Genomic DNA, 14,401 nt, shown 5'->3' with positions numbered 1-14,401 from the left:
TAAATAATAAGCAGGGCATATTACAAAATAATAATAAAAAACATTAATAACAAAACTGTAAAAAGAGCAACGCAAATAGCATTCTGTGAAATACAGAGACCTGCCGATATTTAATGCTTACCCTCAGGTTGTGTGGCCACTTTCAGCGGTATTGAACTCTCCCCAGGTCCATGTTTGTTTTGTGCTACCACTCTAAAAATATACACTGTTTCAGGCATCAGGTTTTGGACTGTCACTTGCATTTCTCCGGGATGACTCGTGTTTTCAACACGCTCTCTTTATTTAAAAAAAGAAAAAAAAAGATTTGGGAGTGGAAATGGGCAGGTCATGACATATTAGGACAGATTATTGTTGTTTTATGTTGGAATGAAATCATCAGTTATGGATGAATATTGCTACTGCTGTTTTGTAAATCATCCAGACCAAAAGTATCTTAAAAAGTTAAATCATGGCGACCGTTGCCATGATTTAACCTTTTAAGATACTGCTGTTTTGACTTAATCTAGGATAATCAATCGGACAGCCATAGACTTGCATTATAAAAGATGCAAAGTACGGTAACTATGATGAACTTCATTGAATTAATGTGGCCTGCTGTACTAGAGGATGTAAAATAAACTCATTTGTAACCCCCACGGTCTTCAAATAATTGACACCTAACTTTTAATACAACTTCAACAAAATATGACTTTTCAGTGAGAAATTTGTACAACATGACCTGCTAAAAAAAGCAGTACGATGTTTTTATCAGGATTTACAACCTGGGAGCCCAGACTGTCAAAAGATCTGCTGCAAAAAGTTGAATAGAAAAAAAAATGAAGCAAATAATTACTGCAGAACAGTATATATTGTATAAGTATAGACAGCATATAGAGACTTGCGACTGGAAGTATTTATACAATCTTTGCACCGGTGGAATCTGAGGGTATCTTCCATCAATGATCTATGCCTTTGGCATAGCTTGATGTCTTAGCATCACAAAAGCCTGCAAATTTTGTGAAATCAGCTGAACTAAATATCTAATTCTGGTTATTTTCATAATTAAACTTCAGTCTGTAGTATGTACTAAAATTAGGGGCTGTCATGCTTTGCCTATCAGCCCAATTTTTGTTTTTTTGTTTTTTTTTAGTTATGGGCCAATACTTCTAAATGCTCACAGTTTAGCGATATTTAAAGAAGCACACCTGTTACTCATTTCCTTGGTGTAGAACACTGAGTAGGTAAGATTGTCTCCCTGGGGGTCAGACGCAGGGGTCCTCCACGTTAGCTTGATGAAACGAGTAGACACAAGGGACGCCACCACATCTCGAGGGGCAGAAGGCAAAGGTCCAGTTGTAGCTGGTGCTAGATGGTCAGTAGTGGCACTGGTCAGTGAAGTGGGAGGTAATGTTGGGATGGCAACATCTTGTCATGTGCAAACATTGGGGAATATGAAGGGCAAACATCACGACGATTTAAGGAGAAAACAGAAAAAAAAACCAAAAAAAGAAATAAACAAAACCACGGTGGAAAACAAAATGAACACACAAAAAAAGGCCATTAAACTGAAGGCGGGCATGCAGGCAAAAAGGTGACTACTGAAAACTAATGGGAAATATCAAGGAGACACCACTATTGGAGAAGCAATCGAAAATCTCCGTTGTAATGAAAGTGAGAAGGGGAAGGGTAGGATGAAAATTACAGATCAAGTCTCATTTCATCATTAAAACATTAGTTTCTGAAAACTAAGTCTGCTTATGGGGTAACAGTTAATTTTTAGAAAACAATCTGTTCAAATCTGCAATCAAAGGCATGGAGGATTATGACATCTGTTCTTAGCAGAACTAGGATAGAAACGCAGGACATTCACAGTGAAACTTCTTAAAATATTGATAAATTACATAATTTTTCCATTTGGGACATTTGCTTTTTACTAATCTCAAATACCTCACTCTGAACTGTCCTACTAAAGTGGTCATGCTAATTTAAAATGGCATTTCTTTTTAATGCAACAATTATATTTTAATTAATTGCCCTGAACAAAGAAGAATATTCAATTAAAAAAACTTTAAAATTGCATATTATATCCCTCTTCATTAAATCTAGTAAAAACTCATTAACAAAGTCATTATAACTAAATTCCATAATATGATCATCCATTCTAAAACAGAATGATTGTTTTGTTCCCCAACACTGGCCAATGATATTCTGCCTTGTGCAATCATATTGAAGAACAATAATTAGAATAGAATCCTTTACATGTTAACAAAAAAGCATTTAAGTTATCTCTTCTTTTATCTTCTTTAAGCAGTGTCATTTTTCAATATTAACTGGAGGCAATCATTATTTGATACAGTATTATTTATGCGTTGGAATAAATTTCAGAGGCAACGCAAGTGCCTTGACAGATGTGGAGAGTATATAAAATGGTTTGGCATAATGATGAATAAAAGATGAATTCTAAAACAAGGGAAGGAGGGGAGAGAGGGAGAGAGAATTGAAAGTGAAAAAAAACAACAAAAGATGGAAAAAATTAAAGAGATGAATAGTAACACTTATACTGAATATTACTGTAGAGAAGTTGAAATACTATATCAATGAGAAATTTCTGTGATGTATACACAACTTGGATGTAAACCAATGGGAAGTGTATGGAAATTGCCAATTCAAAAGACTGGATATTATGGTTTCAGACTGCAAATTTGTTTTGACAGACATTCCAACGCTTCATGTTATAATTGTAATTCTTGAATGGCAGTGGACAATATGAGGATATTTTAATTATTTAAAACTTTGCACAGTTGATTTGTTTTCTGATGTTTGAAGTTACTAAAAGTATATCTGTTGAGCTCCCTGACACATTACTATAGTATTTTGACTAGGATGTTTTATTTAATCTCTTTTTTCCAGTGCAAACATTTAAAGGAAATCATAAAAGTACAATGAAAACAACCCTCCCCTATTTGGGAAATATTTTGTTTTAAAGGAAGTCATTTTATTCTTTACTATCATGCCCAAATAATACAAAGGTGTGTCACCATCAATATATCAACAAAGAACATTAACAGGGGAAAGCAACATTTCCTGCCAGTCCAACAAAAGTGATGCTGTATAAGATAAGATAGCAAAGTCAATTGTTAGTGTAATAGGAACATAAGGAAAATATTTTGCATCTGTCCAGTAATAAAACATGCTCAGGCCTTTCACTTAAGAGGTTAAAATCCAATGAGGGGAGCCACCCTAACATGCTCTATTAGAACTTGGAAAGGCGAACAGCAAACAATAATGTCTTTACAATCTAGCAGTCTCGCAGACACATTTATCTTTTTGAGAACTGTGAAATCTTCAAAATCATAGCGTCAGAATCAATTCTGAACACTCAGGCTTCACATATCATGCTAAATCATAATATGGTTCATATCATAGTTCATATCAGAGCTTTTTCAACAAACTTAGCCTCAGGGTTATGTTGTAAATAGTTGCAAGAATGGAATATTACCCCCGATAATAAAAACACATTACCAACGGATCTCCTTAAACTGATAGAATGAAGTAGATTTCAATTTTTCTGATACTGGTATCAATTTCATATTGATAGGACAAAGTATTGATTTTAAAAGTATTTATAAGAATAGAATACTAAAAAGGTATGTGTTAATTGTAGACTGAGACCATGAGTTTCAGTCAAAGGCAGCTGGCTAATCTTGGGCCAGTCGCTTTCTCTCAGCCCTAGGAAAGAGGCAATGGCAAACCACTTCTGAAAAATCTTACCAAGAAAAATGCAGTGAATTGTTCTGGCAGTACCTGAGAAAAACAAAAATTATAGGCAGGAGCAATCTATCCATGGGTGAACAGTGCCCCATGGGGAGGAAAATATAGCTCAATATTCTGCCCTATATTTTAACAATGTATGACTCTACTTTCTTACCATGATCCAGTATTATCAGCTGGGCTCCAGACTGTATATTTCCCACATCGTTTTCCGCAATACATTGATAAAAGCCTTCATCTGATTTCACCAAACCCAAAACCTGTAGGTTGTGCTCATTCTTTAAAAAAACAAAACAAAAGAAAGATGTACAGCATTCATTATAACGTACTCTAGTCACTGTTCAGGATTTTGGAAATAAAAATCATAAAAATGAGAAAGAGAGAGAGAGAGAGAGAGAGAGAGAGAGAGAGAGAGAGAGAGAGAGAGAGAGAGAGAGAGAGAGTGTTTGAGATTGTGTGTTATCTATATTCACAACTCTTTCCAGCCTTATCGTTCTGACTTGTCCTTATTTTGTTTCTTACATCTTCACTCCTGCTATTTATACTGTTCAATGCTGACAGAAATAATTTAATCAGTGCTTCATTATTTATTTACTTCCGTCATTTGTTTATTGCCCTATCTGCAAGAATTCCTACTGGCTTATGGTGATCTTCCTTTGGTGGCTCAACCTCTAGCTGTTTGCCCTATCAGCAAGTCCGGGAAAAGACATTTTGCAGGCAAAGGGCAAGGCAGTGCTGCCTTTCTGTTCAGTGTCCATAAAGCAACTGAACTGTAACACCATTTTTTGTTTCAGCGCTAACAACTTGATTGCATCCTTTCCTATGCTATCCAGAGATACCAGGTTGGTCCGTATCTTCCAACACGCTGTTTCTGGCTGAAGCAGTTGCTATACTTTATCTCAGACATGTCAAACACAAGGCCCGAGGGGGGGCCGGATCCGGTCCGCGAAGTGGGTTCATGTGGCCCGTGAAGCCATCCTGGAAACAGTGAGGGAACGGCCCCCACTGCCTTGGCCCTGGCCCAGAGACCCTCCTCCTGCCAGAGACCCTCAGATCTGTCCCACTCCTGCCTGGGTCCCCATAGGCACCCTTGACGCGAACGATGTAGAGCTGGCCACGCCCACCCAGTAGGCCACGCCCACCCAGGCCACACCCACCCGGCCCCCTGAGGGAAACCGCAATGCTGATGCGGCCCTCAATGAAATTGAGTTTGACACCCCTGCTTTATCTAAAGAAAGACTGGTCTTCTCTTTTCTCTCGTTTTGCTGTTATAAACTTCTAGTTGTTAGCTTTTCTTTTCTGCCATTTTGCTACCGTTGAGGATTTTAGGCTTGACTATAAGTGAGGGGACCAATGGAGAATAAATTTTCTCCTTGGGACTGTACTACCCCCATGCTTTCAAATCAAACATGAATCTAATGACAGTACTCTTTGAGAAATAATCCAAAACATTTTTTTAGTGTCTTAGCTCTAGGATGCAGTTTGTATCAGCTGTATACCTGGAAATATTTTCAGCTTAAAGTTGAGGAAGAAGCAGTCACGTGACGCAAAAAGCTCTTCCAATTATCTAGCTGCAAACTGTTGCGACTGGGTTACTTGAAGGGAAAGATTTTTATATTTACACTTTCTAGGGCAATATATGAGTGATCCAAACCATTTGGCATTCTTTTCAGCTTGAGCTTGTGACAATTAAACCTGACCAAATGTCTTATTAAATATGTACTTACTACAATTTTAAAGTAGTCACTAGGGATGACCATGTCTCCATTCTTTACCCATTTGACCACTGGAGTTGGCTTCCCACTCACATCACATTCAAACACAATATCCATGGATTCGTGTGCATAAATATTAGTGGGCTGCTTCAGAAAACTGGGAGGCACTTCAAAGTGAGAGAAAGGTCAATTACTAATTATTGATCAAACAAAAAAAACCTGCTTAATCGGACAAGATGAGGTCTATCATTTATGTTTCAAAGATATCTATTCTAAGACACTTTCCAACAATGAATGGTTATTGGTAAAAAAAAACCCGAAATAATTAAACAATACAATTTTACTAAGGATAACCTGTGGGAAATTTTATTTTATTATTATTTTTTAAATGTCAAATTATATTTTAAACAAATAAAATCAAATTTGTGGGAAGCAAAGGCGAACTTTAAGGCTTACTTTCGTATTTCCTGTTGTTGGCAACTATTTTATAAAATCTCAGTTAAGGCTTTCAGCAATACTTTTTATATCTTATCAGCAGATCGAGATCAAATGTCCTGTTTTAATAAGTGTAACACAATTCTGAGTGTCTACGTTCAAGCACATGCTCAAATGTCACCCACAAATGACCTTTTCTGAGTGGCAAAGGGGATAATTTTGTTTTGTATGAAATAAGTGAGGCGCATCTACCGGTATGATGTTTTAGTCATCAACACCAGACCTGATTCAAATAAATGGATCTGAAATATATTCTAACCATGAATGCTTAGAATTGTACTGTTGGAACTGTACACAGTAATGTGCATCAATACATCTGCCTTTAGTTTCTACAAGTCCCATTACCTTTCATAACTTGTTAATAATTTGCCATTCCAGAGCCAAAAGGAGATATTTTACAAAACATCCCCTTCACTTTTAACTTTAAGATCAATGATTTCAGATACCGGTAAGTGCCAGAAGAGAAAAACAAAAATTTCCCACTGTTGTAGAATTTAAAACTGGAAAAGCAAATACACTATTGCCAGGATATAATCTTTTAAAAGTGGCAAGCTATTATTAAAGCAACAGCTGGCATAAAGCTTTCTTAATATATTATAAATCAGTTTTTAAGACAACCTAGTTGAACTCTAAAAGCTGTCAAATACAATTCTCTTGAGTATCAACAACACTACCATAGATACTTTATGTATATCCACATCAAGTACTCAGGGATATATTTTGGTCCCACGGGATTTGATGGGAAGTTCTTACTGAAGAAACCATTTTTCATAAAAAATGAACCACTATCTTGGTTTTAAATTTCATAATACCTCTTCATAAAATTAAAAAGAAAGCAATTCTCACTATTTCTAAATGATGTCCGTAAAGAATTAAAACAACGAAGAAGACTGTTGCTGAACAATGTTACTTTGGATATGTATCTGTCAATATTTCCATCTTGTAACTGTCATTTAAAGCCTAGAACAATCTGTAACATAGCAAGGATGCTTTTGAAAATAATTCTGCCACCAGAGCCGGTTGCATCGTACGCTCCAGCAATGCGAAAAAAGTCACGATATGTCGCGACATGTCACATGACACGGCAAGTTTGACACCCATGCACTGGACACCCCAAGATTTCCCAGGTGTCAAACAAAAAGGCAGAGGAACCACTTAGGTGATTATAAAGGCTTTTACTTTATTTCATTCAATGAATGAGAGCAATAGGAATGTTCAAAATTCACACACACTGCATGGAATCAATCCCATTTTTTTTTAGCACCGAGATATTCTTTAAATCAGCTTATATACCCTGGCTGCAGGAATAATGTATCAGTTCATTTACCTTTTTTCAAGTGTTCATTTTAAGCCTTCATTTAAAAAGAGGAAAAAGAAACTCCACTTAATAGAATTTTTTAACAATAATGCTTGACACTAACAGGCCAGGAAACTCAAAAACCAATGGAATTTGCGTCATACCATTCTCATGAATCTCATGCAGAGCTAAATACAGTGGCTGACATTCCCAGCTGAAAAGTGAACTTATAACCTTGTCTTCATCTGTCTGTCTCCACGTTACTTCCTGAATTACAGTGATAAAAGAGAAAACTGCCTTCTGATCATTTAAACAGGGGAAATCTGGTAAGTGAGATCAGATCAATTTCCTCTTCCTTAATGTGCCTTTTAGGTATAGAACCCTAAAACTGAAAGTTGGAAATTTACAGAGGTCGAAAGTTGTTTGAGAGCAGAGTCCTGGTTTGGGTGCAAGGCCAGCTGGGTGACTTTGGCAAGCAATTCCCTTTTATCCCTAAGAAGGGAAGCAATGGCAAACCATTTCTAAAAGTGTGACCAAGAAAAATCCATGCACACATCAGAAGTCAGGGCTGACTTTTAGTACATATACAGGTGGATAATATTATCCACCTATATATGTACTACACAGTCCTTGTGTACATTTAACCAGACAATCTACCTTACTATATAAAAAAATGTGTGTCTCTATTGAAGAATATAGTACACTCTTGGGATTAAAAAGTTCTTGCTATCTTCAAGCCACAAGATAGCAATGTCAGCTGTGTATTTGCAAAGTAATAAATGGAGCATCTTTATCCACCGCAGACCATCTGTTCATCTGTCTACCTAGCCCTGTTTTCAAGGTGGAACTTTTCCAGTGGCTTAGGCTAAGCTCTTTCCCAACTTTGTATAGAAATGTGACAAACTTAATTTGCAAAAGAATTATTATTCCACTGCTATGCTATGATAATACTCTTGCTTCAGTCATACTGCTCTCCAGATACCTGGGATCACTAATCATAACTACATTAATTTTGCTCCTAAACAAAACAATGTGTTTTTTTTTTAGAATTCAACTGCCTCAGCTATATTAGCACTGATTTATTTTTTTTAAAAAGTGTATATATCCATATAAATAAATATATATATATACCCTGCACAGTAAGATCAGCTGGAGCTTCAATAGTTTCATTCCCATTATCTGCGATGCAAGTGTATGTTCCTGAATCATCTTCGCCGATAACATTTATCTTCAGAGTTCCCCCAGACAGGAATAGAAATTTGTGAGAACTGTATAAAACAAGACACATTGCTGGAGTGATTTTTTTTTTTTGGAGTATGAAGGATTTGGATTGTTTAAACAATACAAACATTTACAACTTTCTTCGGAAGCCAGAATATCTATTTTTAGTGTCCTTTCTCTCAAACCATTTTCAACTGAAAATAATCTGGTTGAAAATCTGCACTATTACAGGTGATATAAGTCAACATTGCCATAGCAACCATCCAAGGCTTAGGAATGTTTAAAGAGTTAATAACTGACACAAAAACAATAATTAAGACAAAAGCTCCAATGAACAAAACTAAAAAGCACGGAGCTATGATAACATATAACAGCCTGAATACCAAGAAGAGGAGAAAAAATGGGGGGGGGAGGAGAGGAAGGAAAGAATATTTCCAAAGTATATATAGTTGTGTCATCAAATACTGTATGGCTTTGGAAAGCTAGATAGGCTTATAGCACAACAAGGCATTTGATTGCATGGATCATGACAGAATATGAAATAAATATCAAGATAAAATGATCTTTATTGTCATTTTTTTTAACTGCAAGCACACAGACACACAGTAACAATGAAATTATGTTGCCTGTTCATGGCCATTCATCCAGGACCTGACAGTTGCTCCCTTAAGGGAGCTGTGCCCTTTCCTAATCTAGGATCAGGCATTTTTGAAATAAGGCAAGCCCTACTGCTGCCACTTCAGTGCTGTCTTGTCTCAAGAGACAAATTTGACCCTCCTTCGTCAACATTTTTGGGGTCGTTAGGTCCCTCTTTTTAGCAGTTTCCATGATACGGGATAGTAGCTACTGGCTCTGCCTGCCATCCAGTTATCTCCCAACAGCCACCCTTTCTGTGACTTCCACCCGGAACCTCAGAATGAAAAACTCACTTGTCGGTAACAAGCTCTTCTTCATTTCTTGTCCATCGGATTAGAGGGACAGGAATGCCTGCAGCAACACACGGCAAAACTGCGCTCTGCCCAGTCACCTTGGTAAGGGAAAAGGGCTGTTTCAGGAAGAGCAAGTCTGAAGAAATGTCAGATTCTGCAAATAATATCATCAGGAAATAGCAGGTTACATTAAAGGAAAAGTGATGGCAACTAGTTTTTCACTTGCTTCCCCATTAAACATTTCACGGCAAATTAGAATTAGACAAATGTACTTGAAACTGGCATAAATACTGGCCTTATCTTGCCATGGTGTCTAAAACTACACCTCTCTTGCACAAACAGGTGAATAGTAAGTTTTGTTAATATTCCAGAAACCTCCTGGCAAGAAAATTGAAACCTTTAGAACAGAGCTGTCCAACCTTGGCAACTTTATTTCCCAGACAGCATGAAGTCCACAGGTCTTAAAAGTTGCCAAGGCTGGACCCCCTTGCTTTAGGATAAACTTTTATGAGGACATTGAGAGGTCGCAGGGAAGCATCCATCTCAAATTAGCAAGTCTGAATACCAAGTTTTTAGAATTTCTGACACCCATTACTCGTGACGGGCAAGAAAGAACTAGGAGAGGGAGGGAAAAAAAACCTCAGCACAACATGTGCCTGTACCTGGAAGAACTTTAACCTCTGCTTCGTCGCTGTATTTGGGAGGTCCACCAATTTCAATAACACAACAGTATGTTCCGGCATCCTCATCTGTAGCATTGCTGACAATTAAAGTTCCACTTGGCAATCTGAATACACGATCATCCAGAAAAAGGGGCTGACGGTCCAGCTCCCACCTGACAAACGGTGCTAGATCAGCATTAACCTCACAGTTAAGAACTATGGGGTTCCCTCTGTGGACAGATGCAGACTCTGGCTGGGTAATGAATCTTGGAAGCCCTAAGGACCAAAAATTAAAAATTAAAAAAAAAAAGCCCAGACAAGCAAACAAGCAATGCAAGTACATTCCTATATCTTTTCTTTTGCCCTGAGAAATTAAAAAAACAGTATTTTAAGCTAGTATTTTTAATGCAAAAAGAAAAAGATTCATAAATTCGTTGTCCAGACGTCTTGTGAACATGAGGAATGCGAGTTCTTGTATTATTAAAGATTCTAGTTTACCTCTGAGAAATTACTTTTGAATGCCATAACCAATCATGAGAGAGGAGAAACTGACATCATACAGCTGCTCCATGTCGTATATTTAATTAAATTAAAGCCTAATTGGAACCGCAGATTAAAATCAGAAGGGAGAAAGCAGCATGTCAGATGAATAGTTATGCACAGCTAAAAAAAATTCATGAACTAAAGAGAAAAACTATAAAAGAAAAGCTGTGATAAAATATAAAAGAATAACCTCGGGCCAGTCACTCTCTCTCAGCCCTAGGAATCAAGCAACGGCAAACATTTCTCCAAAATCCTACCAAGAAAACTACAGAGTAGAACAGGAAGTAGCCAGGAATCAACATTGACTCAAAGGGACAAAAAAAAAGTCTTGGCTGCACAAGAACCAATGTACATAAAGTCAACACTGGGAAAACAGTTCAAAGAAGGAAAGAGTGGACCACCTAGTTCAGGGGTAGGCAACCTCGGCTCTTTTCTGACTTATGGACTTCAACTCCCAGAATTTCTGAGCCAGCTTGGCTGGCTTGGCTGGCTCAGGAATTCTGGGAGTTGAAGTCCATGAGTCATAAAAGAGCCACAGTTGCCTACCCCTGACCTAGTTAATTGCTGTAAGACAGGTGTCAAACTCAATTTCATTGAGGGCCGCATCAGCATTGCGGTTGCCCTCAGGGGGCCGGGTGGGTGTGGCCAGGGTGGGCGTGGCCTACTGGGTGGGCGTGGCTAGAGTGCGTATAGCCTACTGGGTGGGCGTGGCCAGCTCTACATCGTTGGCATCAAGGGGGCCTATGGGGGCCTGGGCAGGAATGGGAAAGATCTGAGGGTCTCTGGCAGAAGGAGGGTCTCTGGGCCAAGGCAGTGGGGGCCGTTTCCTCACTGTTTCCAGGATGGCCTTGCGGGCCACATGAAACCACTTCATGGGCCGGATCCGGCCCCCGGGCCTTGTGTTTGACATATCTGTTGTAAGAAAATTACACAGACTGATTACAAGCAGCAGCGTAACAAAGTAGCAACAATGGTACATTGGGAGATCTGCAAGAAATAACATTTGTCTGCAAGCAAGAACTGGAGGGAACACAAAAGAGACAACCAAAGAAAATGAAGAAGCTGAAGCGCTTTGGAATTTTAGAATTCAAACTGACAAGCAGCTGCCACTTAATGCTCCCAAATAAACAATTATTGATGGTTTTTTTAAAAAAAAAAGACAAAGAAATCTGACAGTAGATGTTGCAATACCCGGAGGTAGCAGAATGGAAAAGAAAGAACTGGAGGAAATTAAAAAAAAAATAAAGACCTGCAAACAGAGGTAGAATGACTGTGGCAAAAGAAAGCAGAGGTAGCACCGATAGTCCTAGGCACCTTGGATGCAATCCTGGAACATCTGGAGCACCATTTGAACACCAACAGCATTGACAAGATCACCATCAGTCAACTACAAGAAGCAGTTTTATTTGCAACAGCTTATATATATCCTGTGATGACACCTTTAACACCATCGAACAACATCTGCCTATCCCAGGTCCCTGGGAAAGATTTGATAGGTAGATAAAAATGTCAAATCTGCAACCAACCATACTAATGCTATACTCTTTTCTAAACAATGAGAAATGAAAGAGGAAACTATAATTGCAAATGGTGATCAAAGTAACAATTCACTTAGATAGAAAAAGTTTTTTAAAATGCCTTAAACCGGTTTGTGGTTAATAATTCCTTCAAGATATTTAATGTACTATAAAAACAATTTGGGCTGCACAAATTTGCTGAAAAGCAATATATTCAATTAAAACATATTCTGACTGTTTAATCTGAAGCTAGCAAATTAGCAGCTTCTAAAACTCCCAAATTATTTGGCTGAGAAATGTTTGTTTGACTGGAAGACGTCAAAGCCCACAAAGTAATGAGGGTAGTAATAACGTGAAGGTTCATTGCTTTCACTCTCTACTAAAGAAAAAGTAGGCTTTTGATTTCCTGACAGCTTCAAAAAAATCAGAGGACAGTTAACAATGATCTCATGAGACAGATCATCTCCCAAAATAAATGAGAATCTTGGCTAACAGAAGGGCTGGAGACCATACTTCCATCTTGTCAGTAACAAGGTATTATTTTACTAGTGGTGGTTGGGAAATGGCTGTGCAAAACACTCAAAAATAAGGCATTCTGTAATGATATCAGTCAGGAAAACCCCTGAGGAGGAAAAACACCATAGCTGCTTCATGTGGAAAAGTCTGAGGCAATGCTCACCCAACCTTTCATTGTTCTCTATTTCACTTTAATATTTTTTTTTAAAAAAATTAGGAAATGACCACCACAGAGTGGGGAGGAAATGGTGAAGTCAGGAATTATACTAGGTTATTTAGCTATTTAGTGTGTGTACTTGTAATAACCTCAATATGAATAAATCAAAATGATATATAATATAAACCAGACATAGACCTTGACATGACTACAATTGAGCCCACGATTTTGGCTATACGTTGTAGTAGTTGTAAGTTGAGTCATCAGGTGACTGGACTTGATTTTATGACTAGGAGGCAACCCCTACACCAGGGGTAGGCAACCTTGGCTCTTTTATGACTCATGGACTTCAACTCCCAGAATTCCTGAGCCAGAATTCTGGGAGTTGAAGTCCATGAGTTATAAAAGAGCCACGGTTGCCTACCCCTGCCCTGCACAATTTACTATAAATCTAAGGTTATCACTAAAACTTGTCCTAAAGTTAACCCTCTAAAGCAGACATGTCAAACTCGCGACGTCACGTGACATCATGCAACGTATTGGAGCCTTTTCACCATTGCCGTCAATGGGGTGGGCGCGGCTTCCAAATGATGTGTCTGGCCCGCGGGCCGGCAATTTGACACCCCTGCTCTAAAGCAGTGTTTCACAACCATGACAACTTAAAGTTATATCGACTTCAACTCCCCAGAATTTCCCAGTCAGCCATTTTCCATGTTGGCTGGGGTATTCTAGGAGTTGAGGTCCACACATCTTAAAGTTGCCAAAGTTGAGAAATACTGCCCTAATGCTTCAAAGCAAGAAGTGGTTTCTTGAGGACTGCCCCTTTTTAAAATAGACATTGCTTTTTTGGAGACTGCCTTCTCAGCCTATTTCTCCTGTAGTACACAATACATATTTATTTCTGCAGAAATATTAACCTCAGATTTGGAAAAAGTAGGCAATAGATATCCAAACAAGGTTTTTCACCTGCAACTGTAAGCTTAGCTGTCCTGCTTACAATGGTGCCAAGATTCTCCACCGTTGCCACACACTGGTAATGACCTTCGTCAGGTTTATTGTGCTTGGAATGGACAACGCTGTTGATTAACAAAGATCCATCTGGTAATAATTGCCGGCGGTCATCTGATACCAAGTTCAAGAAAGTCCCATCCTTTCTCCATTCAATTTTTGGAGGTGATTCACAATATGCTGAACAGTTCAGTATAACAGAAGAAGCTCTAACTGACAGAGTGTCCACTGGTTCTACTAGGAAATAAAACGGAGTAAAAGTTCTCACTGTAGGTTCTATAAGAGAAAGAGAGAGAGAGAAAGAGTATTATTTAGAGCACCCCAAATATATTATGCAAAATCTTAAAATTATTACAGATATAAAAAAAGACCTTCATTGCTCCAAAATCTACCTTCCCTGTGTATCATACTAAAAAAAACCCTCAAGCTTCTTACACGAAGAAGGCTAGATTAGCAGAAGAAACCATAATCAATAGTCGAAAGAATGACTTTTGCAGCCTGGCAGGCAAATACTAGAGAAAAGCAGGATAAAGCAATAGCGGCTCCTAGACATTTTGAAACAAAGCCTCTAGTTATCCTCCTTTTTGGAGG

General features: G+C 38.2%; 1 protein-coding gene across 3 annotated transcripts in view; it reads right to left on the bottom strand.

Annotated features, from left to right (window-relative positions):
* NEO1 (neogenin 1) overlaps nucleotides 1–14,401 on the bottom strand; it is a 58,966-nt gene that overhangs the window by 20,433 nt on the left and 24,132 nt on the right. The window contains exons 2-9 of one of the 3 annotated variants that reach the window (XM_083371682.1): nucleotides 13,769–14,086; nucleotides 10,070–10,345; nucleotides 9,408–9,561; nucleotides 8,389–8,525; nucleotides 5,478–5,632; nucleotides 3,908–4,028; nucleotides 1,185–1,404; nucleotides 122–276 (exon numbers count right to left, since the gene is read on the bottom strand). In XM_083371682.1, coding sequence (XP_083227808.1) covers nucleotides 122–276; nucleotides 1,185–1,404; nucleotides 3,908–4,028; nucleotides 5,478–5,632; nucleotides 8,389–8,525; nucleotides 9,408–9,561; nucleotides 10,070–10,345; nucleotides 13,769–14,086 — 1,536 coding nt within the window. Of the gene's footprint in view, nucleotides 1–121; nucleotides 277–1,184; nucleotides 1,405–3,907; nucleotides 4,029–5,477; nucleotides 5,633–8,388; nucleotides 8,526–9,407; nucleotides 9,562–10,069; nucleotides 10,931–13,768; nucleotides 14,087–14,401 lie in introns of those variants that run through there. The other 2 variants (XM_083371681.1, XM_083371680.1) reach the window with 2 other exon arrangements.

This window comes from Vipera ursinii (assembly GCF_947247035.1).
Source record: "Vipera ursinii genome assembly, chromosome: 11".
Lineage (NCBI taxonomy): Eukaryota > Metazoa > Chordata > Lepidosauria > Squamata > Viperidae > Vipera > Vipera ursinii.
This window is presented reverse-complemented; position numbering and strand designations above follow the sequence as displayed.